Source organism: Panthera pardus, unplaced genomic scaffold (genome assembly GCF_024362965.1).
Source record: "Panthera pardus isolate Hobbes unplaced genomic scaffold, ASM2436296v1 HiC_scaffold_15, whole genome shotgun sequence".
NCBI lineage: Eukaryota > Metazoa > Chordata > Mammalia > Carnivora > Felidae > Panthera > Panthera pardus.
In genome coordinates this window covers 67616577-67641937 of record NW_026526710.1, presented here as the reverse complement: position 1 = coordinate 67641937, position 25361 = coordinate 67616577, and the positions used below count along the sequence as shown (strand labels likewise).

Here is a 25361-nt window from a genome sequence, read left to right as displayed (position 1 = left end):
TCCTCCCTCAAGTGTGAACTTAGATACCACTTTACCTGTTCCGAAAACCTCTAACTGATCAAGTCTGGGTTTAGAGATCCTCCTTAGCATCTCTCCCTTCTCCTTTTCTGATCTAACTGTATTAGTTACTCATCACTTTATCCACAATATCTCCATTATGTCAGTGCTTAATATGCATTTGTTGACTCAATGAATTAATTAGTGAATTTTTTTTTAATTAAAAAATCTTTAATTGAGCCTTCAACCTGTGCCAGGCCCTTACCCAAGTAGTAGGGATACTTGAGTGGACAAAATAACAGCCCCTGATCTCATGGATCTTACCTTCTACTGTAATAGGAAGAGAGACAGACAAATATGTACATAATGTACCATGGTATGATAAGTGCAGTGAAAAAAAAACACATAATATATGGTCTTCAAAAGCAGAGAAGTATGGAGGAGAACATTCTAGACAGAGGTCTTAATTTGGTTATTGTATGTAATATAAAGAATGACTTAAGGCTAGGAAAACACCAAGAAGCTATAGGAAATTAGGGCACAAATGATAAGATCTGCTTCATGCTGGTCATAAAGTAATGGATGAAATTTGTTGACTGTTCAGCGGTGCTTATGAGAAGAGTCTCAGAGGGGCGCCTGGGTGGCTCAGTCGGTTGGGCATCTACTTGGGCTCAGGTCATGATCTCACTGTTTGTGGGTTTGAGCCCCGCGTCGGGCTCTGTGCTGACGGCTCGGAGCCTGGAGCCTGCTTCAGATTCTGTGTGTTTGTCTGTCTGTCTCTCTCTCTCTGCCCCTCCCCCACTTGCTCTCTCTTTCTCTCTCTTTCTCTCTCTCTCTCTCTCTTTCAAAAGTAAAATAAAAAATAAAAAAAAAAAGTCTCAGAATTTAGGTAACTGGGAGAATGTTGTCACTGACAGGAATACGGAAATAATTGAGGCGGGTAGCTCATGGTGGTAGATGAGTACCTAGTTCTCTCTCTCTGCTCTCGTGTTCCCAACATAGTGTATCATGTTTTTAGTTAAATAGGTCAAATAGTCAGGGTTTACATTATTATGACTGGAAATATTCATGGGTAGGGCAGATAATGCCCAGTCATCATCTGAACGCTTTCATAATTTGTTGTTGTTAATCTTAAGAGTTGTATGCTAGGTTTCTTTATAGTTCATCGTCTCTAATGCATCAGTACTTCTGCCACATGCCCATCAATCATATTTTTCTTATGCTGAAATCCATGGCATTCCTTGCTGTGTTTTTCCTGAGTCCCCTCTACCCCACTTGGGCTGAATTTGTTCTCTGGTCCTGCCATGTAGCTGCAGCTCCAGGGATTTCCTTTGCTGCACTTCTGCGTTGGACTTTTCTGGATTTCTGTCTTCCTCTGTCTTAATATATACCTTCTGCTGTAACTAATCCTCCAGTACCTTTCTCATAAAATGTAGAGGGAGGTAAAGGTTTTGAGAATCTGCACGTTAGAAATAACTTTATTCTGCTTGGATGCAGTCTGGTTTGACCCAGCATCATTGACTGAAAAGGCCATTATTTTTCATTGGTCTGCATTGTCGAAATGCAAATGTGTAAAAGTCTTATGAAAGTTTTTGGACTCCCAGTTCTATTTTTGGTCTGTGTACATGTGAGTCAATTTCTACACTCAGTTCTTTTTCATTGGTCTGTCTTTTCTTTTCCAGTAGCTTACTGTCGTCATTATTATAGTTTCATAAGAATTCTTGATACTTGGTCATATGCATTTCCAGCTTTGTTAGTCTTGGTTCAGGATTATCTTGGTTAGTTTTGGCTCGTTGCATTTCTACATACGTTTTAGACTTACCTTGTCCAGTCTTTTTTTTTTTTTTTTTTTTTTTTTTTTTAACGTGTATCTATTTTTGAGAGATAGGGTACCAGCAGGGGAGGGGCAGAGAGAGAGGGAGACGCAGAATCCTAAGCAGTCTCTGGGCTCCGAGCTGTCAGCACAGAGCCCGGCATGGGACTCGAACTCACGAACTGTGAGATCATGACCTGAGCCGAAGTCGGATGCTTAACCGACTGAGCTCCCCAGGCGCCCCAGATCTTACATATTTTTAAATGATTTCTAGATATTTGGTGTATTTTGATACTACTCTAAGTGATTACATTAATTTCTTTAATTTTCTAGTTGTCTGTTGCTAATATGTAGAAATAAGCTGATTTTGCAAATTGTACTGATTTATCTTTCTAAATTCACTTATTAAGTAATCAACGAGTCTCTTCAACTTTGTACATGAACAAACATGGTCATCTGCAAATGAGAGTTTTATTTATTCCCTGCTGACCCTTAAACATTTGTTTGTTTGTTTGTTTTTTGTCTTATTTCACTGGCTAGGACTTCCAATATGATCTTGAATAAGAGTGATAACACGTATCCCTGTCTCATTGTGTTACCAGGGAATGTTTTTAATGTTTCTCCATTAAGTATACTTGCTGTAGGTTTGTTTTTGGTAAATACCCTTTGTCAGATTAAGGAAATTCACTTCTATTCCTAGTTTACTGAGGCTATCTTTCATAAATGGGTATTGAATTTTATCAAATTCTTTTCTCTATCTAGTTAAGTGCTGAAATGGTTTTTATTCTTTTCTGTTAATATCATGAATTATAGTAATTAGTTTATGTGGCGGATTGCATTGGTTGAGGTTTTTTTTTTTTTTTTAATTTTTTTTCAACGTTTTTTATTTATTTTTGGGACAGAGAGAGACAGAGCATGAACGGGGGAGGGGCAGAGAGAGAGGGAGACACAGAATCGGAAACAGGCTCCAGGCTCGGAGCCATCAGCCCAGAGCCTGACGCGGGGCTCGAACTCACGGACAACGAGATCGTGACCTGGCTGAAGTCGGACGCTTAACCGACTGCGCCACCCAGGCGCCCCTGTTGAGGTTTTTTTGAATATTACACAAGCCTTGAATTTCTGGATTAAGCTAAATATGGTCATGATGTACTATCATTGTTATTGCTGTTTAGATTTGTTGTTATGTGGGTTAGAATTTTTTGCATTTATATTCATTAGAGAGATTGGCTTGTCTTTTCTCATAATTTTCTTTTCAGTCTTCGGTATCAAGGTTTTGCTGGCTTTATAAAATAAGCTGGGAGGTGATCCTTCTTTTAACCTTCCCTGGAAGAGTTTGTATAAAATTGGTACTTTTCTTTATATGTTTGGAAGAATTAATTGTGAGGCATCTCAGCCTTTTTTTTTTTTTTTTTTTTTTTTTTTTTTTTTTTTTAAATAGGAAAGCTTGAAATTACAGATTCAATTTATTTGATAGGTACATGGATAAATATTCACATTTTCATTTCTTCTTGTATCAGTTTTGAGAATATGTTTTTCTAGGAATTTGTGCATTTCATAATTTTCAGATTTAGTAGTCTAAGACTTCATAATATTTTGACAAGCATTACATGCCCACCTTGTGTAAGCTCGATAGCACTCCTGACAAAATTTGGACAAGGGGCTACAGCAGATGTACCACACCTGCATCCCCCTCAACTCTGAGTTTTGCTATTTGCTTCATTTTTCCAGCCTCTTGAGCCCAAATGGTTATCTTTTACACAGCCACACGAATCGAGCTTTTCCTTGATTTACATAGTAATTTTCTGGTCATGGTCTTACCCTTTCTTCCTGGGCCACTCTCACAAAATAAGAAGGTAGCTTGGATTTGGCTTTTGATGTTTGCAGGCCATGGTATTTAAGTTAAATTGTTTTTGCTGACCAGAACTAGACAACTCAGATATCATATGGGGTTGATTTGAAATAGAGCACTTTATAAACTGGCCAGTGAATTCCTTCTGGGCAGGAAACATCATTCTTCTGTATAGCCCTAACCCAGTGTCTTGCATATTTAGCTTTTCATGAGTCAGTGAATATAAAGTGCACATTTTCTGGGATTTGCTTTAGTCTACAAATACATGACAAGGTCCTTTGTTCTTTGATTAGAGTTAGCAAAAGCCTTAGAAAAGTGAATCAAATATTCATTGAATTTATGAAATCCTAACATTAGAAAATGAAAAATTCAATAAATATTTTATATTTTCAAAGAATTTACTCATGTATCATCAGTGTTTTGATGACCTTCTGAGATGGTTAAGACTGTTACTGGTAATTCTATTTTACTAGGGAAAATACATCCAAAGAGGTTAAGTGACTTGCCTAAGACAGCACATCTGTTTAATAGTTGAGTCAGGACTAAAACATTCAACTCTCAAACCAGTGTCTTTCTGTTACCATGTACTCCTACTTAGCCACAAATTCATCCCTAAAACATTTGAGTGCCAACTCTGTGTCTAACATCATGCTCTTGATAGAGAGAAAGATTCTGCAGATTAACACTCTTTAAAATGGTGAGATGTTGAAGGTCATTTTTTTGGTTCTTCTATTTTACAAAGTATTAGCACTTTGGTCCTCGGACATTTTACTTATTTATTTATTTTTAATGTTTATTTACTTGTGAGAGAGAGAGAGAGAGAGACAGCGCAAGTGGGGGAGGGGCAGAGAGCAAGGGAGACACAGAATCCGAAGAAGGCTCCAGGCTCTCAGATGCAAACTCACAAACCATGAGATCATGCCCTGAGCCGAAGTCAGAGACTTAACAGACCGAGCTACCCAGGCGCCACTTGTCCTCAGACACTTTACAAGGTGTATCTATCACATTTATGTACTTTAAAGATTTGTTTTTGTTATGAAAAAAATGCTCATAGTCTTATTTCTTTGACTATTACCATTAGAAATTTTAATTTGTTGCTTAATAGTAATAGAAAATACAGAAATGTAAAGAGAACCATCATAAAAGGCAGAGTTTCGTAAGTCTTCTGCAGCAAGTGATTCAACAGTGAAGCAGGGTAAAAGAGGCTTGAATTAGGAATTGGATTTGGTAACTACAAGGCTACTGACCTTGGGCAGGTCATTGTTAACATAAAAATAGGAGTAGAGTCTAGAAGGAAGAGAATGGATGGAAGGTGGAGAAATCAGAGGGAAAGTTTCCCTCCTAGTAGAAAGAGGAAGTTGGAGCTGGTCTGAGGGAGAAGTGTGCACAAGGACATTTTTAGGTTATCAGTGTTGGAGTGTATCTGTCTCTTCAGAAGAAGCCCAAGGAGAGGAAGAGGGAAAATGGAAAATGTGGGAGGAGAAGTTGGGCAAATTGATGGGGCAAGGTCAGGAGAAGGCAGAAGGTAAGACCAAGAGCCCTGTGTAGGGATAATCTTAGAAAGGTAGCAGGGTGCTTACTCCTCTGAGACAGGAGAAAAGTCAAGGAGGGTAAATGGCTCAGAGGGGATCTACTGTGGAAGGGCTCTTAAGCTTGGCACAGAGTCTGTTACAGCTTCTCGGCATGGGAACTAATGTTCAGCTTGTGGTATATATTTAAAATACACAATGAGAAATAGTTCAGATATATGGGAGTTTTAGTTGAACTTTACTTAGTTTCATTATTGAAATTTCAGTGTGTTTCTATATAATCAATTTGTTTATTTTTTTAGTGGATATACAATTTCAAAAGTTAAGGGAGGATGCATTTTGAAACAGTATGTGAGGGCTAAAATCAGTTATAAGTTTTTGTGTGGCTCATTGTGGGGAGATGGCTTTTAGTTTAGAATTGCCCAGGCCCTACCTATAGCTACCCATAAAGATCTTATGGAAATTAACATGGTCAAGATCAACCTTTCATTCTGTTTTGTTGCTTTGTCTATACTTGAATACCAAAAATCATTCTGAACAGAGATGTGCCTTTCTCTGTAGTCAGTGGCAGAGTTGCACGTGCATATGGTCTCTTATCCTTTGGTAATAGCAGAGAACTTCTAAAATCTGTACGGGCAGACTCTATCTAACTTACGAGTTGGGATGTAAAGTGTCATGTTTCGGTTGTTTGGAACTCTAACATCGTCCAGCAGAAATCATGTATTCTAAATGGTTCTAACATCCCAGACCAGCCTATAAAGACCATTTAATCTTAGGTGTGTCTGAATTATTAAAAATAATCACTGTTTATAACCATGCTTCTATCTTGAAGAGCCTTAAATTTCACCTCTTAAGAAAGGTTTCTCCCACTTCTGCTTTATCTTACTCGCACCCTCATCTGGCAGTGACAAAAGAAGCACCAAGCTCTAGGCCATGTAGGGTGGTTCTTACAAGGTCCAGGAGTGAGAAGCTGGGACTCTTGGAAGTTGAGAAAGGAGCTGACTGCAGTCATAGCATGTGCCACTGGAGGGCTCTTCTTTCTGTGCAGCTAGGAGGTTTGGGCCCCTCGCATTGTAAGCCTCCCACCCTGCCCTCCTTGTCTATGTCTGGACTAGAGGTTCTCAACCAGATCCGGTTTTGTACCGTCTCCCCTCCCCCCGCCTCCCCACCTCCCCACCTCCCCGTACTCAGGGAAATTTGGCAATGTGTAGAGACACATTTGGTTGTTACAGCTGGGGTTGTGCTGCCGGTATATAGCAGATATAGGCCAGGGATGCTGTTGAACATCCACAACAAAGAATTATCCAACCCAAAATGTTAATACGGCCAAGATTGAGACACTACTTTAAACCATTGTTCCTGCTTCAAGTCCCCCCCCCCCCCCCCCCCTTTCTCTTCTTGCTTAATGGCAGGACAGAAATGTAGTCTGGGTTCCCTGATTCTCTTCTACCTTCTATTCTTGAAATAAGCTCAGAGACCTTTTGAGGTTTTTCTAAGGGCTTTAGTATCATCACAACATGGAAATAGATGGAGTAAAAATAACAAGAAAATTACAGTTTCAGGAAATCTTAATTAAAAGCTACCCATGTTATTTGCTGGACTTTAAATAGAACAAAATTGTGATCCTTCTCGAGGCTCTGTCCGTTCTTCCCCAATGTGGTTTCTTCACTGCCTGGGCTTCCCTCCTTCTTCACTCCTACTGCTCAACTGGGAGGAACCTTGGCAGTGATCCTTTCATGGTCCTCCAAATGAGGAGTGGCAGGAGGGATGAAAGATCCTTGGGTTATTTTAACAAGAGGTTAAGGGAAGGCTCTTTTGTACTGCATGGGTTTAGCCTTGTTGCTATCGTGAAATTCTTAATACTTTTTGTACATTAAGGTCCCTTAATACAAGGGACCTCAGAGTTTCATTTTGTACTGGGTCCTGCAAATAATGTGGCTGGTCTGGCTCACCAGAGCTCTCCCAACCAGCTTTGGTCTAAGTGAGAGGCAATCGGGCTTGGATGAAAAGAGGAAAAGGAGGAGTTTTAAGATTTTTGTAGCAAGAAAACCCCAGCTGAAAATCTGGGAGGGAAGGGCAGATTCATGTGCAAGTGCTCAGTGTTCATGTATGAATACTCACCTTTCAGAGTTGATTAATTTCTGATCTGTTTATATTTGTTAATTGTAATAAGATGACCAACTGCTTATTGAATGCCACTGTATGTATGATCAGTGTGCTGAAAGACTTGTGGGAAAAATGTGGGAAAATGATACTTGCTCTGTACTAGCACGTTCAGGTGTTTGTGAAACCTCCTCATTTAGTTTCTATAACCCTTTGAGATTGTTTTTTATTGTCCTTTTCCATAGAGTTGGAAACTGATACTGAGACAGGTTGAGTGGTTTAACTTTGGAAAGCTAGTAAATGACAAAGCAAGGGTTTGAACATAAGCCCACTGACATTCACTCTGCTACTCAGAAGTTAAATCTTCTGCCCTCTGACTCGACTGTCAAGTTGTCAAGTTGATGTTATGAGTATAAATAGAAGTTCGATTTCTTTTTGTCAGTGAATTTTTTATGAACACGACACAGACACATCAGTGTTTGTCAAATTAAATACAGTGGTGGATGAAAATAATAGTGGTATATTTGATCTACATGCTTTTCAGTGTTTCATGAGAAATAGATATTAATATAATGAACCTAAAACAGTGTTCTTATAGAAAAAATTCAAAAGCCTTCTGTTATGTATGCTTATAGTAAATCACACCCTCTCTCCTGTTTTATGAAATACCTGTTACCACTCTATTGTTAGTGGGATTTACCTGAAAATGTTTTCTTGGAGTAGGGGTTCTCAGACTTTAATTTCTATTTACCAAATAAAAATTTGATATTCAATGGGGTTGATACTTGCAATTAATTCTAAGAAAGCTCATTTTCAGAGAATATATATTATATCAATTCTTTGGTTTTTATCATATAAGCTACACTGAATTATGATTTGATATCTTCTTCTCAACGTTTTTTTTTTTTTTTTTTTTTTTTTTTTTATTTATTTTTGGGACAGAGAGAGACAGAGCATGAACGGGGGAGGGGCAGAGAGAGAGGGAGACACAGAACCGGAAACAGGCTCCAGGCTCCGAGCCATCAGCCCAGAGCCTGACGCGGGGCTCGAACTCACGGACCGCGAGATCGTGACCTGGCTGAAGTCGGACGCTTAACCGACTGCGCCACCCAGGCGCCCCTGATTTGATATCTTCTTAAAACCCTATGCTGGCTTTAGTCTAAATCTAGTACAAGTGTGGGCCTCTTAATTCTGCATGAGGAGGGGGCAGGCATCAGCACAGATTGCCTGCAATTGATGACTTACCCAGTATGACTTAACAGGCAGATGAACTAAGAGCAACTTGATATGTCTCTTCATACGTATTGAACTTTTGTCAGCCTTTGATTTCATGAATGGAAGGGTCTGAGGCCTGTTACCTTATGATCTAACACAGAGCCAAGTATGGAAATGCTCTTCCAGAGCTTTTATTGTTAAGATCAGGGCTGTTTAATCATCGTGACTTGAGTTTCAGTTCCAACTGCACCACTGACTAGTTACATAACTTTTGGTAAGTGACTGTACATGGGACTCATAATGTCTTCTTCAAAATGCTGTAGGAAAGATTCATAGGATTTCTGCACATAAAGCACTGAGCGCAGTGCCAGGCCTGTGGAAAGGGCTTGGTGGATAAGTGGTAGTTGTCCTCTTTCTCCTCCTCTTATTCCACCAAGGGAATATGACTGGGCACCAAAAGAACTTTAGGTCAGCCCTTTCCCTATTTACACCTGAACAATTTGGTATACTCTTAAATATACGTTGACACATGTCTTCCTACAATGGAAAAGAGGAAGGCAAATATCTTCCTCCAGTCCTCCGCAAGAACAGAATAGAATAATATATTTTTTACTTTCTGGTATAATCAGGAATAAAACTCGGAGATCTTGGTGGTCAGTATACACCAGCGTTATGTGTGTACCACCATTCTTTCAACACAGACCAAACCAGCTTTTCTCAAACTGAGATCCCTGGACCTGCATCAAAATCACCTAAGACACTTGTAAAAGAAAGAAAGAAAGAGAGAGAGAGAGAGAGAAAGAAAGGAAAGAGAGAGAGAGGAGAGAGAAAGAAAGAAAACCAAGCAAGCCCTATAACCCCAGACCTACTGAACACAATCTTTAGGGCTGAGACCTTGGAATATAGATTTAAAACAAGCCACTCTGGTTATTCTTCTGTATGAGAACACTTAGAAATAGTGACCTATACTCCCTGTCTCACCTCCTTGCCTTTGCTTAAGTGATTTCCTTGTTTGGAGTAGTCTTTCCTCCTGTGTAGAATTCTTACACATTTTTTTCTTTTTTTTAAATCAAGAGCTACCTCTTTCTAAAAGCCTTCCTGGATTCTCCCAAATTGAAGTTCATTTCGTATCTTCTTTGTTGCGGGTATCACAGTCTATCTTGTAGAGTTTTGCTCGTTTCCCAACAAGCAGTAAGCTCCTGGAGGGCAGTGATTACCAGTTATCCTAATAACTATCCTCAGTACCTGACAAAATACTTTGTGTATAATGGGCACTAAAAGAATATTTGTTGAATCTGGAGAGATCCTCTAATTACTTTTTTCTGGTAAACCGTCTTGTTCTGACTTCCCCAGAAGAGCACAGATTCCTTCATTGTACACATGATCAAGTTCAGGGTGATAGAGGACAGTACTAATAAACATGACTAGCCTGAGTTCCTACTGCATCAGAATAGGGATGGTGTGTTTGTGTGTGGTTGTGGGGAGCTGCTTTGCTATCCCAGTTTCTTCCTCATCCTCTCTTTTGGATATCCTCTGTAAGGCCAGTTGAACAAATTTCCCAAAGTCCCAGTTAAATCCACAGCAGTTAAGAAAAGAAAATGCTGCAGTTGTATTCTGGGTTGGTTTACTTCCAGAAAACAGATTCGATCATCTCACTAAAGGAACAGCTTTCATAACATGATCCTGTTTGTCCCCTGGGACTCCAAGATAGAATTACATGCATCTTCATGTGAGGAACAAAGCTGTGGACGTGAACTCCATTTTCCGGGGAGGGAGTTCCTCCAAAGCTGCACTGCCCCTGTTGCTGACATTTTAGACACTTTTGTGGTTTTAGATGACTTTTAATCCCCAGCCTCGCTTCTCCATCGGCCAGTCTACTGGATCAGGCATTGCCCAGACTGTTGGCCATATGACATCATGCACACATGGGCTCTCTCCAGTTTTCTTATATGCTGGAGGGTGATAAAGAAAAGGTGTTAGAGGCACCTGGAGGGTCTAAGTAGTGGGGACTTAGAAAGGGATATAATAACTGAGGGTGATAGCACATTTTGGGAGTTTCTCCAAATATTAAATCACTGCTCCTTAAAAGTATTACATTGATTATTTGGCCTCAGGCAACAAGGTTACACTGAGAATAGCATTGATTTGGCAGGTGACATCAGATTTTCAGTGGGTAGGTTAGGATTCATGAAAGCAATAGTGCTTATGAAGGTGTGGTGGAAGAGACGGGATCGCTGTCACAGAGGGAGACTCCTTACACATTTAAGGAGACTCATCATTTCATTGTTTTTGCCTTTAGCCTTCTAATAGCTGGAGAAGTAATGTAATAAGAACTCCAGATGGCCACAATTTGTCACCTCATGAAAACATAGCATTCATAAATGAGCAGATCAGAAAATTTTAAAGTTAGGCAGAGGAAGATTTCTCCGTTCGCTGTACCTCTCCACAGCATATGCAGGGTTATAAAATGACCAGAGAGAAAGAGAAGAGGTCGTTGAATTTGGTGACAGGAGCTGACTGCCTCCAAGACTAAATCTGGTGAAAATTCATGGGGAATGGGATGGGGGTAGTCAAGTGGAAATGGGGGATGGAGGTAGTACGTATCAGTCATTCCTTGAGGAACTGGCTTGAAAAGTAAAGAAAGTGGTAATTCTAGCAGCTGGATAAAAACAGAGGGTACAATTCCAGTACCCAAAGAATTCCCTTGTGCTGACCCTTTGTAGTCAGACCCTCCCTCCACCCCTAATCCCTGGCAACCTCCCTATAGGTTTTTTTTCCTCAGAATGTCCTATAAATTGAATCACACAGCATGTAAATGACTAGCTTCTTTGACTTAGCATGATGCCTATGTCATTTGAAGAAATATTTTCAAATGTAAAGAAGTTCCCAACCCTAAAACAAACAAACAAAACAGGTAGGGGCCTGAGAAAATTAATGTAGGGAACATGAGTTAGGAACATAAAGATTTGTAAGTTTTTTTATTTTAATGTTTGTTTATTTCTGAGACAGAGAGAGACAGAGCATGAGTGGGGGAGGGGCATAGAGAGAGGGAGACACAGAATCAGAAGCAGGCTCCAGGCACTGAGCTGTCACCACAGAGCCTGATGCGGGGCTCGAACCCACAAACTGTGATATCATGACCTGAGCCGAAGTCGGTTGCTCAACCGATTGAGCCACCTAGGCGCCCCAGGAACATACAGATTTGTAAACAGACATTTATCTCATGAAGACTGTTTCAGTTCTCTCAAAAATTAGGTGAGCTGATAGTGTTGAATGAGTGGTGGAAAGGATGGAGCGCAGGGCAGTGGTGACCTACACCCAGTGTATGTTTTGTTTTATCAAACCAGCCTTTTTTTCCTTCTCCCATATCCCCCACCTCCTCTGGGGAGCGCGAGTGGGGGCAGAAATACACAGTCACCTACACACATCCACCTACGTAAATCCATGTGCCTCCATTTTCATGGCATAAGCGTTTCATTTATACAGAGGTCATCGGTGCATATCGTATTCAACTTCAGACTTAGTTGAGGGCTGTGAGATGGCATGTGGTGATACCAGGACTTGTAATCCAGATCCATACACTTCGTTTCTCAGTCCAAGGTTTATTTTGCAAGACTTTCCTTTCTCAATTTTATATCGTTTTCCTTTCAGTTAATAGGAATTTAAAAATTAAGAATTAAAAATTATAGAATGTAAAAAAATTGAACTTTTGATATCTAGCAATGGAATTTTATGTAAAATGTTAGTATGTAAAATATTAGTAATCATATCTGTACATAATATCTATACTTTGTTTTTTGGTAGTGTTGATTTATTTTGCAAATTAAGTTATTTTATTTTAAAGGTGCTTGCTAACATCATACTCATTGATTCCTCTGAATACTTTTCCTTTTTCATTAGGAATTGACTGGCTTTTGTTTTCCTTGTGTTTTTTTTTTTTCTTCCCATAGTTGTGATAATCAATGCATAGATAATATTATTTCCCACAAAAAGAGAATAGCAGGTGGGGTTTTTTTTGGGACATTTATCACATTTATCAATTATTACCTTCACCTAACTATTTTTCACCCATGATAATTAATGCATTCATGTCCTCATATACGTTGACCACATATTCTGCTGATGACATAATTTCTAGGGAGATGTAAGGAGTTGTTACCTTATACCAGCCGTCTTCAGAGGAGAGTGAAGCATTCTATTGCAGTTACTCTTGGTGCTAGCAGTGAGGTTATTAGAGATCCAGCGTATAACTCTTCTGCCACAAAGAGATTTTTATTGTATCTTGCATTTGTCTGGAGGGCAGTTACCTGATACTTCTCATATATCTAGAAGTCAGAATATAAGCCCTCAGAGTGGTCAAAATTTGCTAAAAGTAAATATGATAAACCTTGTGCCGACGCCCCATGACAGGTACTTTACATACATTGCCCTGTTTAATCCCCACATTAATCTTACATGGTTCTCATTACTGTCACGTTTTACAGAAGAGGCAGTTGAAGGTTTAGACATCTAGAACTGGGGTTTCAACTTGGGTTTGTGTGCCCCTCAGGATCCTCATTCTGAGTCCTTTATTCCCATAGTCAGGCATTCAATATTTTTTTTAGTACCAGTGTTTTTTCAGTACCTACTTTTGACAAGCCCCAGGTATCTGGGATTAAAGACAAATATACAGACTAAGGAATTTCTTTATCTGTTTTTTGTTTTGTTTTGTTTTTTGTTTTGTTTTGTTTTGTTTTTTTTTGGCTACAGTGAATAAGAAACAGACTAGAAAAGAGATAAGTCTTGAGGACAGAGACCCAGTGTATCTCATCTACTGACGCATCCACGGGGCAGCACGTAGTTGGAGCTCAGTAAATACATGTTGAACAAATGAATGACATTATTGAGAAGTAATAGCTAACTAGCAGAGAAAATGAAGTACAGAAAGGATATGAAAACCAAACAGCAGAACTGTCTTGGACCATTTAGTGTTTGAATAAGCAATTGCATACCTCAGTGGCCCCATAGAGTATGAGGAGCCTTCAGTGTGCTGACTCATGTCCAGAATGATGGCATGGGGCCACTAAGTGACTCAGGTGATCTGGGCTCTCTGCAACAGAGAGAAAGTCACCCATGAACGTGACACCCTGCTCAAAAAGCAAGGAAGTATACAAAACATTTTAGAAAAGTTTTCATAAAAACTGGCTCTTGACCCCTTAAATACTAAACTTCAGTTTTGGGGAAGAATCACACAGGTGGAGGAGCTCTTCCCCTAATGATACTGAATAAAGGGGTATTTATAATATAATTTGTTTTCTTTCCCTGATAAATTATAACATTAAATTTTCATACCAAATGAAATCTTTAATAATTCAAGTTACATTCTTTGGAAGTTACCTTATGAAGTACTATATATAATATATAGCATATAAAAATCTATAATACTGTAAAAAGTGAATAGATTGCATAAATAAGAAAATTTTGATTAATATCATTTTAAAGAATTATGACATGTTGAAATAATTCATATTTGGAATATCATTTAGTACATGTAAGGACAAAAGTGGGGAAATTAGGAAACTCTTGAAATGATTTCAGTTTCATCATTCAGCGGCATCGATGCGCTACTTTCTTGGTCCAAGAATGTCTATTAACAGTGATGTTTTGCCTTACAGCTTTTCTGGGAGAAGAGGCTACAAGGACTTAGTGCATCAGATGTAACAGAACAAATTATAAAAACCATGGAACTACCTAAAGGTCTTCAAGGTATTATCCAAATTCAGTTGAGCAGTACCTACTATGTGCCAGGCTCTGTGTTAGATGCTATGGGAGTCAGAAATGATTGAGACAGGGTCTTTACTTTGGGGGATTGTGTGCCTTTCTGGATGATGTCCCTCTTGTGTTGGTGTAAACCCAGGGAGAATGTACTTGAAGAGCTTGTGTGTTGCAGGGATGTTTCCGATTTTTTTCTGTGTAAAAATTTTGGCTTTAGGTTAGGTTCACCGTATAAATCGACCCATGTGCTGCTTTTAGAACCAAATGCAGCCGAGTGGCAGAATTTCTCAGGCTTCCTGCTCAAAGCAGCATCTGGCTTCAATGCTTGCTCTTTCACTCTTCCTCTTATCAGAAGAACAGCTAATAACTCTTCTGTCTCTCCCTGCACAGACTGCTGCTGCATGTAGCAGTGGGAACTGAGGCACTTTGGCCCAGTAACAGCAGCAAGTGGGGTCTGCGGGGTATAGAAATCAGTTAACTAGTGTGCCTGTCATATCCCATGTTAGTTCCATTCCAGAGGAGCGTTATTTTTCAAGTACTAGAACTTCAGCTTCCAAATGTTGATCTAGTGTGGGTTGCTCAAAAATTGTCATAATTCATGGCTAGAACATTATCGCATCCCTCTCTTTTCTTGGAAATTATTGCTTTCACTGGTTTCATAAGTTTAGGACTTCAGGCAGTGCATTTAAATGCGGTCCTGGTGCCAGTCACGGTGTAGGTAGTGTAGGTAGTCACGGTGTGGAATTATTAATTGGTTAATATTAATTGGTTATTATTGGTTATTAATTGGTTAACTTGGATATTTTGTGAGGTATTTGAAAAGGATGTGAGAGCTGCAGGTACAGCATGCTTGCGTTGGCTTTTCCTGTGAAGTCCCAAACAAAAGGAAAGTGTTGAGATATTGCCAGAAATCAATATTGAAACCTACAGGAGTAACTATTGTAGGACTCGAGGGATGCATTAATAGGGAAACTCAAATATGATGTGACTTTAGAAGGGATTTAGCTCATTAAAATAATTGACCCTGCTTGAAGAAACGTAGCCAACTTTAAACAGTTTAGTACCTTGGAGAATGTGTTTTGAAGTTGTGTTAAAATTTTATTAAAATGCTCAACCATTTTGTTACTTTTTTTTTTTGGAATGTTAATTCTCTGGTATATGATAACTGTTCAGTAGATACGATATCATCCTTTTAAATATATGATCCCAAACAAGCATAAAAATGTCAGTTGTTTTAGGTTACGTAAGATTTGCTTAGCACATCTGGAAGTCCCTTTAACCAGTATGTATTTCTGATCGCAGGAGTTGGTCCAGGTAGTAATGACGAGACCCTTTTATCTGCTGTTGCCAGCGCTTTGCACACAAGCTCTGCGCCAATCACAGGGCAGGTCTCCCCTGCTGTGGAAAAGAACCCCGCTGTTTGGCTGAACACATCTCAACCCCTCTGCAAGGCTTTCATTGTCACAGATGAAGACATTAGGTAAGGCAGTTATAATATAACTCCTATTTGATAATCTTTATACTGCCTCCTAGTTTCTGTGGCACATCTGGTTAAGTGACGAATCGATCAGAAAGTTACACTTTTTTTTTTTTTTAATAACTCTTTTGTGAAACTAATGGAAGGTGATATAGGACATTTAAAACAAATACATGCTTGAAAAAAGCTCGAAGTATCATCACGGTCATGTCTGAAGGACACATCAGTTGTACTCTCTACACATTGTTACTGCAGTATCTTTTGCATTTTGGGGTTCTGCCTTTCTGCTGTAAAGAACCCCTTTCATTCAGTGATGCCTTTTGTGATTGCTTTTTGCACTGGTTTGTCTGCAAACCAGTGTCTTCTTTAAAACAAATTGTAACCATGCTGCTTTAAGCTGACTTGTGCTTTCAAAGGTCAGTTTGCTTATCTTGATTCTGTTTACTCTCTTAGGCTTAGTTTAGAGATTTATTCATTTCTGCTTCATCTTGTTTCAGGTAAAGATTTAAGGTGGCCACACACACACACACACACACACACACACACACACACGCTCGGTGAGAAGCAAATGGCAAATATCAAGCAAAGGGTAAAGCATAAAGTGGTAAAACAGAGCCAGGGGTAAAGAGAGGACACGAGCTTCATTTCTTAACCTCTTTTACTCCAGGACTGCTCCACAAGTTAGTTTTTAGCAGCAAATAGTGAAAAGAAAATGTACAATTCAGATTGATAATGCCCAGAATGTATGAGCAAACCATTGCTCAAAAGAAGCAAACTATTCCAGATATTCAGAGCAGAAAGAAATTGTGATATGGGATTTATGAACTGGAATATCTTTGCCTTATAATAAGATTGTAGTGCACTGTATTTTCTTTAAAAATAGGACAATGCATATCTTTCACCATTTCTATCCTCTGAATGTTAAATCAGAAAGTTTTATTAGAGTATTATTCCTAGACAAAACCAGCAGATGGCAGTTTTGAATCATAGAATTTTAAAATGTTTATATTTGTATTTTTTTTCTAAATCCATGAAAAGGTGGCATGAAAATGTTTTTAAATGCGTGAGTCTACCTAGGTTTGTAATTGTAAAGCACTTGCTAGGTTTTAAAGTAGTTCCTTTTGCAAAGATGTAAAATGACTCAAAGTTGCATTCACATGCATTGATTGCATGGAATTTAATTGATCAGCTTTATTTTTTTTTTTTAATTTTTTTTTTAACATTTATTTATTTTTGAGACAGAGAGAGACAGAGCATGAACAGGGGAGGGTCAGAGAGAGGGAGACACAGAATCTGAAACAGGCTCCAGGCTCTGAGCTGTCAGCACAGAGCCCGACGTGGGGCTCGAACTCACGGACTGTGAGATCATGACCTGAGCCGAAGTCGCCGCTTAACTGACTGAGCCACCCAGGCAACCCTGATCAGCTTTATTTTTTAAGAAAAACAAAATGTAATTCAAGAGGAGGAAGTGACTTGCCCTTTGGATTATTCTTACCCTTGAGGAAGGAAATTACCCGGGAGACAGGTTCTTACCTGTCTTGGAATGAATACCGGGTAAATCAGTAGGGATTCTGCCAGGTCACTGTGGGCGTAGACTGAGGGCCTCTGGGTGATGTCATGGGAATGCTGATGCCTTCAACAGCAGATCTTTTGATAGTAGAGCAGACTATCTCAAAGCCAGATCTCCATGATTTCCTTTTAGGGTAAACTTGTTTAACAAATTATCCATTTGATTTAATTGTCATAGCAGAAATTATTATGCACACATTTCTTGTTGAATTAATACAGGTTCAAAATTATTGCAAATGGAATTATTACCCTTTCTCTAATTGTGCAGCCAATATTCTGTTTAATTGTTTTTAATGCTTTTTTTTTTTTTTTTTGAGGGGGGTGGGAGGGGCAGAGAGTGGGTGGAGACAGATCTGAAGCAGGCTCCGCACTGACAGGAATGAGCCGATATGGGGCTGGAACTCACAAACTGTGAGATCATGACCTGATCCGAAGTCAAGACACTCAACCAACTGAGCTGTCCCGGTGCCCTGCCAATATTCTGTTTATATTAGACCTTCAGTTAAAGATCTAAACATTGGGGCACCTGGTTGGCTCAGTCGGTTAAGCGTCCGACTTCGGCTCAGGTCATGATCTCGCAGTCCATGAGTTCGAGCCCCGCATCAGGCTCTGTGCAGACAGCTCAGAGCCTGGAGCCTGCTTCGGATTCTGTGTCTCTCCCCCTCTCTGCCCCTCCCCCGCTCATGCTCTGTCTCTCTGTCTCTGAGAAATGAATAAACCTTAAAAAAAAATTTAAAGATCTAAACATTAAGTATATATTTTTTTCAGCATATTCGATAACATTTTAATCCTTGGATGTTATTTTAATATAAGTAACAAGTCCTCACAAACTTAGCAGCCTAAAACACCACCCATTTATAGCTCACAGTTCTGTAGGCCGGAGGCCTGGGCCTGATACACAAGTCGATTCTCTGCCCAGGGTCTTTCAGGGCGGAAACCAAAGTGTCAGTTGCACTGCATTCCCTTCTAAGATCCTCTTTCAAGGTCCTGTGATTTTTGCAGAATCCATTTTCTTGTAGTTGTAGGACTGGGGCCCCTGGTGTCTTGTTGGATGTGGGGTGAGGCTATTCACAGTTCCTTGCCCTGAGGTTCCCTCCACATTTTCTCTCCCAACTTCTTTCAGAAAGGGCGCAGCCTCTTCTAAGAGTTCTTATGAGGTCAGGCCCTCTGGGATAATCTCTTTTGATTAACTCAAGGTCTCATTAATCAGTAGCCTAATCACGGAGGGACATCCCAGCCCATTCACACGTTCTGCCTTCCCTGAAGGGGAGGGAACTCCCTGAAGGGGAGTCTCTCCAGGGGCAGGGACTGTTGCAATTCTGCCTACCACCATGGGCAGATGCAGATGCTTTATTTCAGCTTACATAAGTATGGGAAGGAACGCTCAAGACAAAAGAATCGATGGCAAACATTAGATTTGCTCTGTTTTCTTCCTAATGGGATTACTCTGGGGCACTTGTGCAGATTCTCATACTCAGTTACTAGGAGTGAGAGATTGCCGATGAGACTGATATGCCATTTGTCATAAACCTTGAGTCAGGGAGCCCAAGGCGAGACTGACTATGTAAGAAATAAACAATGTTTCTTCTTGACCCTGCTCCAACTACATGAAAATCTGTTCAACTCCAGTTTCTTAACATGGCAGAGGCTAACTCAGTGACAGCCTTCCTCTTTGTGAAAATTCATGTATAAAGTGGAAGGCTGTACCTTTTAACTCTGTGCTGTTTTTTTGACTGCAGTAAAGAGGACATCTAAAGTTTTTGTGGCTGTAGAGTTTTATGTTAGCTTCTCACTTGGGATACAGTCTCAGGAGATCAAGAAACGTGCAGGCTGGGATACAGCACAGCACATGCAGCTTTACACCTAGCTGAGGACGCAAGAGGCACGTCCTCAGGGAAGCTTCACGTGCTCTTCCAGAATGTCACCCCACCACTTGCCCAGGTTTGAGGCAGTGCTGCACTTCGTTTTCCTCAATATCGACAGAGAAAAATCACCCCCCCCCCCCAGCCCCCACTGTAGAGCCCTCAGTATTGCTTGTCGTGTCTCTTACTTGTCACTGAACTGTTCCATGTCCCAGTCTACATCTGTCCTAACCAGCTTTCCTCTGGCCTCAAGACGCAATTTGTCCCGCTCTCGAGTCAAGGCCAGCACTCCACTTGTGGCTCTACTTCTTTCCCTGTCTTGGGTTTCCTGAACCTCTTCCTTCCTAGGGTTCCCCTTCCTCTCTGCAGCCGTGGCCTCTTCGCTGGGTTCTGGATGTGAATTGCTACTTACCGTCTTTGCTCAGGAGAGCTGTTTTAGGAATCCCTCTCTTGCACTGTCACGGAGCTACTCTGAAATTTAGTCTGACTTCTAGACGCAAAGTACATACCAGTAGACTTTCTTCCCGGGCTTTGTTTCCCACCTAATGGTTCAGAACCTCTTTTTATGACTTGGCGCTATTAACTTTCACTTTTGAGGTCCCACTGCAATCCCCAAGACACAGAGAAACTTGCGGCATGGTCTTAACCTCTCAGCTCATCTCAGTTGAGATGCTGTTCGGCTTTTCTCCTTGGTCTTGGCTTCTTTGTGATGGCCTGCTGTCGCTAGGACTGGGAACCCAGGGAAGAGCTCCGACGGGCTGGCCCCTAACAAAGACAGACTGCGCCACTCCATCGTGCCCCCATTTCCTCCATCTTCCTCTGTGCTTTGTTGAACAAATCTCTTCCCCTTCTTTATTTCCCATATAACTTTTCTTTTATCCCTGCTTTCAAGTTATTTCTAATCTCCCTTATAGCAACAGCCCCAAATCTTCACATACTTGAAAGTTTTGAAATTGAAGAAGAGGTCACTGCAATAAATCCACTCCTGCCAGGAATTCTCAGCGAGATGTGGGATACCTGCCTGTCTGAAGTTTCCTCTTTTTGGCAAGGCCCGCCTCCTGTGCAATTTGGCTTTGTGGGTGTAGGAGAAAGTTTTGCAAAGTTAAGGAGAAGGAAATGTACTGTCGGGAGTTTTCGTGATTTTGATAAACTAAACATAAACTGTAGTAGCAGCTGCATGGTTCCAGTACTTGCCAGATCATCAGTGCAATTTTACTTTTTTTTTTTTTTTAAAGGAAACAGGAAGAGCGAGTACAACAAGTACGCAAAAAATTGGAAGAAGCACTGATGGCAGACATCTTGTCACGAGCTGCTGATACGGAAGAAATGGATATCGAAATGGACAGTGGAGATGAAGCCTAAGAATATGATCAGGTAAACGGAGAGCAGAGAGGGAGGGGCTTGCACCTGAAGATGGTTGATTTTCTTGCTTTTGCCCTTTGTGGCCTGCCTCAGCAAAGTATAGACGCTCCCCTGCAGGGGTGAGCAGGCGCCGTTAGGCCTCTTCTGTGTTTAAGAATCACCCTTTTGTCCTAATGATGTGAAGACACTCACAGCCCTGAAGCCACTTGCAAGGAGTCTAACCTCCTCTTGTAATGCCAGGTGGAAGAAAGGAGAGCGGTCGCAGGTGGTGAAGGTAGCGGTCATCCCCGCCACACTATCTTTCTGGGGTCTGTTGTTCCCCCCCTCCCTTTTTTTTTTATTTTTTATTTTCGAGAGAGAGAGGGAGAGGGAGAGGGAGAATGAATGCGAGCAGGGGAGGGGCAGAGACAGAGGGAAACAGACTCTGAAGCAGGCTCCAGGCTCTGAGCTGTCAGCACAGAGCTTGATGTGGGGCTGGAACTCACACCACGAGATCATGACCTGAGCTGAAGTCGGATGCTTAACGAACTGAGTCACCCAGGCGCCCCTGTTGTCCGCTCTTGAAAATTAGGGCCCTAAAGTAGGTTTTCTCTAGCATAGACTTGATGCAGAGAGGCTCAGAAGGACATTTTAAAGGATAATAAGTAATTTACCTTACAACATACAAACTTTGACCCTGTCGTGATCTCACATGAGTGTCATAGGTTCTGTCCTGGTGGGTATATATTCTCTTTAAGTGGCTGTGGTCCAGGCTCCAGGAGTTAATGTGGCATCTTGCTTCCCAACTGCCATCCTGCTTGGTTTCGGCAGACCTTGTCTTACTTTCTGTCCCCCATGAGCCAGTGACTTATTTATGTCTTTTGAAGCCAAAACTGAGGCATTGTGGGGAGACAGAGAGAGAGAGAGAGAGAGAGAAAGAGAGAGAACCAGCAGAGTGAGTTAGAATTCTAACTCCTAGATGTTTTTGAATCTGTCCTCCCCCATCCCTTTCAGTCTATGGACCCACACCTGGCCCCGCTTAGTCATTCTTGCTTTTGGTGCTAGTTCTGGAGACACAGTGGTGGCCACAATCACACGGTCCCTCTGCTCATGGAACGTGCCATACAGTTGTACTAGCCAGACGCTCACCACATTCCATAATTACCAACTGTGATCAGTGCTACAAAGGAAAAGCAAAGGTACTGGGGGAGCTGATGGCAGGGGAGCTAATGTGGCGTGAAGGGTCAACAAAGCCTCTGTGAGGAGGTGACATTTATGTTGAGCCTCAAGGGCAAGCAGCAGTAGGCCAGAGTTCGGGGTAAAAGTGTTCCCATGAAAAGAAACAGCAAGGAGAATTCGGTGCCTTCACAGTAGGTCTGGGGAGCACTGGGAGAATGTGTGGAGGGGAATCTTGTCATGCTGATGGGTTGTTGTTAAGGGTTTCCAGCTTTAACATTAAAGCAAATGGGAATCCACTGAAGGCTGAGGAACATGGTCAGATGTGCTTATGTGCAAGTTCCTTTTGGCTGCCGTGTGAAAAAGAGGATTAGAGCAGGGACAGCCTGGACGCGGGGTGGCCAGCGAGGAGGCTGTTGTAGCTTGGCAGCGAGAGAGATGGTGGCTTCACAGGAATGTTGGCAGTGGGTGCAGAGAAAAAGAGGAAGAGCAGAGGTCCGTTTGAGACGTATTTGGAGATAGAATCAGCTTGACCAGGTGACTGATTGGAAGTGATGGGGACGACTCCAGGTTTTTCACTTGAGCCGCCGAGGGATGGCCAGAGGCCTGTTTGGTACAGGCACAGACAGGGTATTGTGTGCAGGGACGCTGAGTCAATGGTTCACACAACCTTCCCTTCCCATCGGTGCCTTTGCCGTAACCCAGGCAGTGGCTCATGCCACGGTGATACAGAAATCGTGTAATAATTATAGTGCCTCACATTGTGTATTCAGTGATAGCATCTCCATTTGGTGACAGTTTCCTGAACACACAGAACCATGGGAATCCAGTTCAGTGCTATTTTAAGTCTTTTTTTTTTTCTCCCTTATTGAGGACAGGAAGACGCCATGTTGGTATTGAATCTTGTTTTCCACTCTGGCCGGGATGTGTTTTATGGGCTTTGATGAGTGTGCTTGGTCTGTGTAAGTCCTTCAGAGGAAAAGTCTGAAGCATGTTTCTTCTGTCTGAAGGCTTCAGCCATGCTGTCTCTGGAGCGCGGTGTGGGCATTGGAATGGTTGTACCTGGATTGCATCAAAACGGACTCTAGGAGAGCCCTCCTCTTCAGAGCCTTTTAGCATTTGTTGTTTTTCAGACTTTGTCCTGAAGACAATTTAATCAGGGGTCTGCTAACTGAGGTTTCATTAGACCCTTGTTTACATCGCAGATCACTTTGCAAATGGGTATCAAGGCAGTACCCTGATTTATGTAAGCAAGTGTGGGTTTTAGGGACTAGGCACTTTGTTCATGTAAGAGCCAGCATTGGGGTCCTGGGTGGCTCAGTAGGTTAAGTGTCTGACTTCAGCTCAGGTCATGATCTCGCGGTTTGTGTGTTCGGGCCCCTGTTAGGCTCTGTGCTGACCGCTCTGACACACACACTCTCTCTCTAAAAAATGAATAAGCGTTATAAATAAATGAATGAATGAATGAATGCCAGCATTGCCCATTGCCTGGCACAAATGTGGTTAATGGTGGGAACAAACTAAATAATATTGAGTGATTAGAATTTTAATATATACTTAAAGTAGCCATTGTTTTGGCATGTTGGGTGCAGAGAGATTCAGAGTATGGGTATCACATCCTAAACTGGGGAATGGTATTATGAGACCAGGCCATTAGACTCGAAGGTTGTGGAAGAATTAGAAGTACTTCTTAGTTCTCAGAATGAAATGTACCTAATTCACTCATTTAGTCCGCTCTGCACCTAAACTGTTTCATAAACCAGAGCACTGCCACGTAACGTAATCAGATGTTCATAATAATCTGTAGAATAGGTAGGGCTTGGCTTGATCAAAGGGTAGGTCATGGCCGACTTCACATGGCTCATAAGAGATGGAGCCTGTAACACGCAGTTCCGCTTGGGTCTGTCACCCCACCATGCCATGGTTCTTTCTGATGTTCCTTATTAGCAAAGTGGGCCTTTATTTATTTGTCTTATTTTTATTTAAAAAGTTTTTTAATGTTTATTCATTTTTGAGAGACAGGAGAGACAGAGTGCAGGCAGGGGAGGGGCAGAGAGAGAGGGAGACACAGAATCCGACGGAGGCTCCAGGCTCTGAGCTGTCAGCACAGAGCCTGATGCGGGGCTCGAACCCATGAACCATGAGATCATGACCTGAGCTGAAGTCGGATGCTGACTGAGCCACCCAGGTGCCCCTATTTGATATATATGTATATATATCCATAACAGGTTGAGACTGTTAAAATTTTACAATCATAGGGGAGTATCCAGATTATCGCAGTTTTAGGAGTGAATGCAACAAGAAGAAAACCATAAAAGCAAAGGTTTTAAAATACGTAGCTACATCTGAGACACAGGATCACATATATAAACTCTGCCATTGCACAGTACTGTTTCACCCAGGTGAAATAATAATAAAACTTCAGTGCATATCTGTCATCTGTAAATGCTCTGAAGTAAAGTAAATCAGTTAGTAGTTTTTCTAAATTTTCTCAAAATTGTTTGGATTTGGCTGCATCTAATACATTCTTTTTTTTTTAATTTGTATGCCCTATGATTTCTCTTTTTATATGGATTCAATTAATTATAGATAGTATTTGTGTTAGCATACAAAGCTGTACATATGACTCTTTTGAAAATAAAAGGAGTATAAAGTTATTGTTAAAGCACTTGAAACAATGGGAGGATATGTTGAACATTTTTTATGTACAAAGTGCTGTAATGAAATGTTAACAAGACTTTAAAAATGTGGCTCTACGTGAAGTTTAACCTCTAACTACTTTTTCAAGTTCTGCTGACCTCACCTGAGAAATCATTGAATTACTTAAATTTGTTTGTTTTTCCTTACAGGTAACTTTCGACCAACGTTCCCCAAGAGCAAATTTCTAGAATTGAACAAAAGCGTTTCCACTGGGTTTCGCCTGTAAGAAAAAAAACATACCCGAGCACATACAGCTTTTTAATAGCACTAACCAATGCCTTTTTAGATGTATTTTTGATGTATATATCTATTATTCAAAAAATGATGTTTATTTTGAGTCCTAGGACTTAAAATTAGACTTTTGTAATATCAAGGAGGACGCTTAAGTTGAAGCTGAGCTTTTGATGCCAGGTGCAATCTACTGGAAATGTAGCACTTACGTGAAATATTTGTTTTCCCCCCGTTTTAATATGAACCGATCAGTAGTACCAAATAAATCTCCCAATTAAAGATTATTGTGACTTCACTGTATATAAACAGATTTTTATACTTTATTGAAAGAGGACACCTGTACATTCTTCCATCATCACTGTAAAGACAAATAAATGATTATATTCACAGACTGATTGGAATTCTTTCTGTTAAAAGAGCACACATAATAAATAGCCTCCCCCGCCCCCTTGGGATTCCTGATTTACAGTCAGCTGTGATCCCTGGGCCTTAGGTTTCAAATGGAGGTGGTAGAGAATAGTTCATGCATTTGCAATACGCCTCCGAATAGCGTGAAAACTGTGTCGCTTTCCCCTGAATTCTCAGTTGCCATCTAGCATGTGTCAGGGTTTTTTTTTTTTTTTTTTTTTTTTTTTTTTTCCTTGCCTGTGACTAGTACTTTTGTTAGTTTTATAAAAATAAAGCATTTCCTTCCCTTGGGCGTGAGTTAGGTACACAGGTACCCTTTGGATGGTACTGGAAGTCC

At 40.8% G+C, this 25361-nt stretch overlaps 1 protein-coding gene across 1 annotated transcript in view; it reads left to right on the top strand.

Annotated features, from left to right (window-relative positions):
* Positions 1-25007, top strand: part of MBD2 (methyl-CpG binding domain protein 2) — a 65910-nt gene extending 40903 nt beyond the window's left edge. Inside the window, exons 4-7 of the mRNA XM_019464022.2 lie at positions 14161-14251; positions 15563-15740; positions 20404-20542; positions 24535-25007. Of these exons, the coding sequence (XP_019319567.1) occupies positions 14161-14251; positions 15563-15740; positions 20404-20530 (396 nt within the window). The 3' untranslated portion in view covers positions 20531-20542; positions 24535-25007. The remainder of the gene's footprint in view (positions 1-14160; positions 14252-15562; positions 15741-20403; positions 20543-24534) is intronic.
* Positions 25008-25361: the final 354 nt, after the last annotated feature.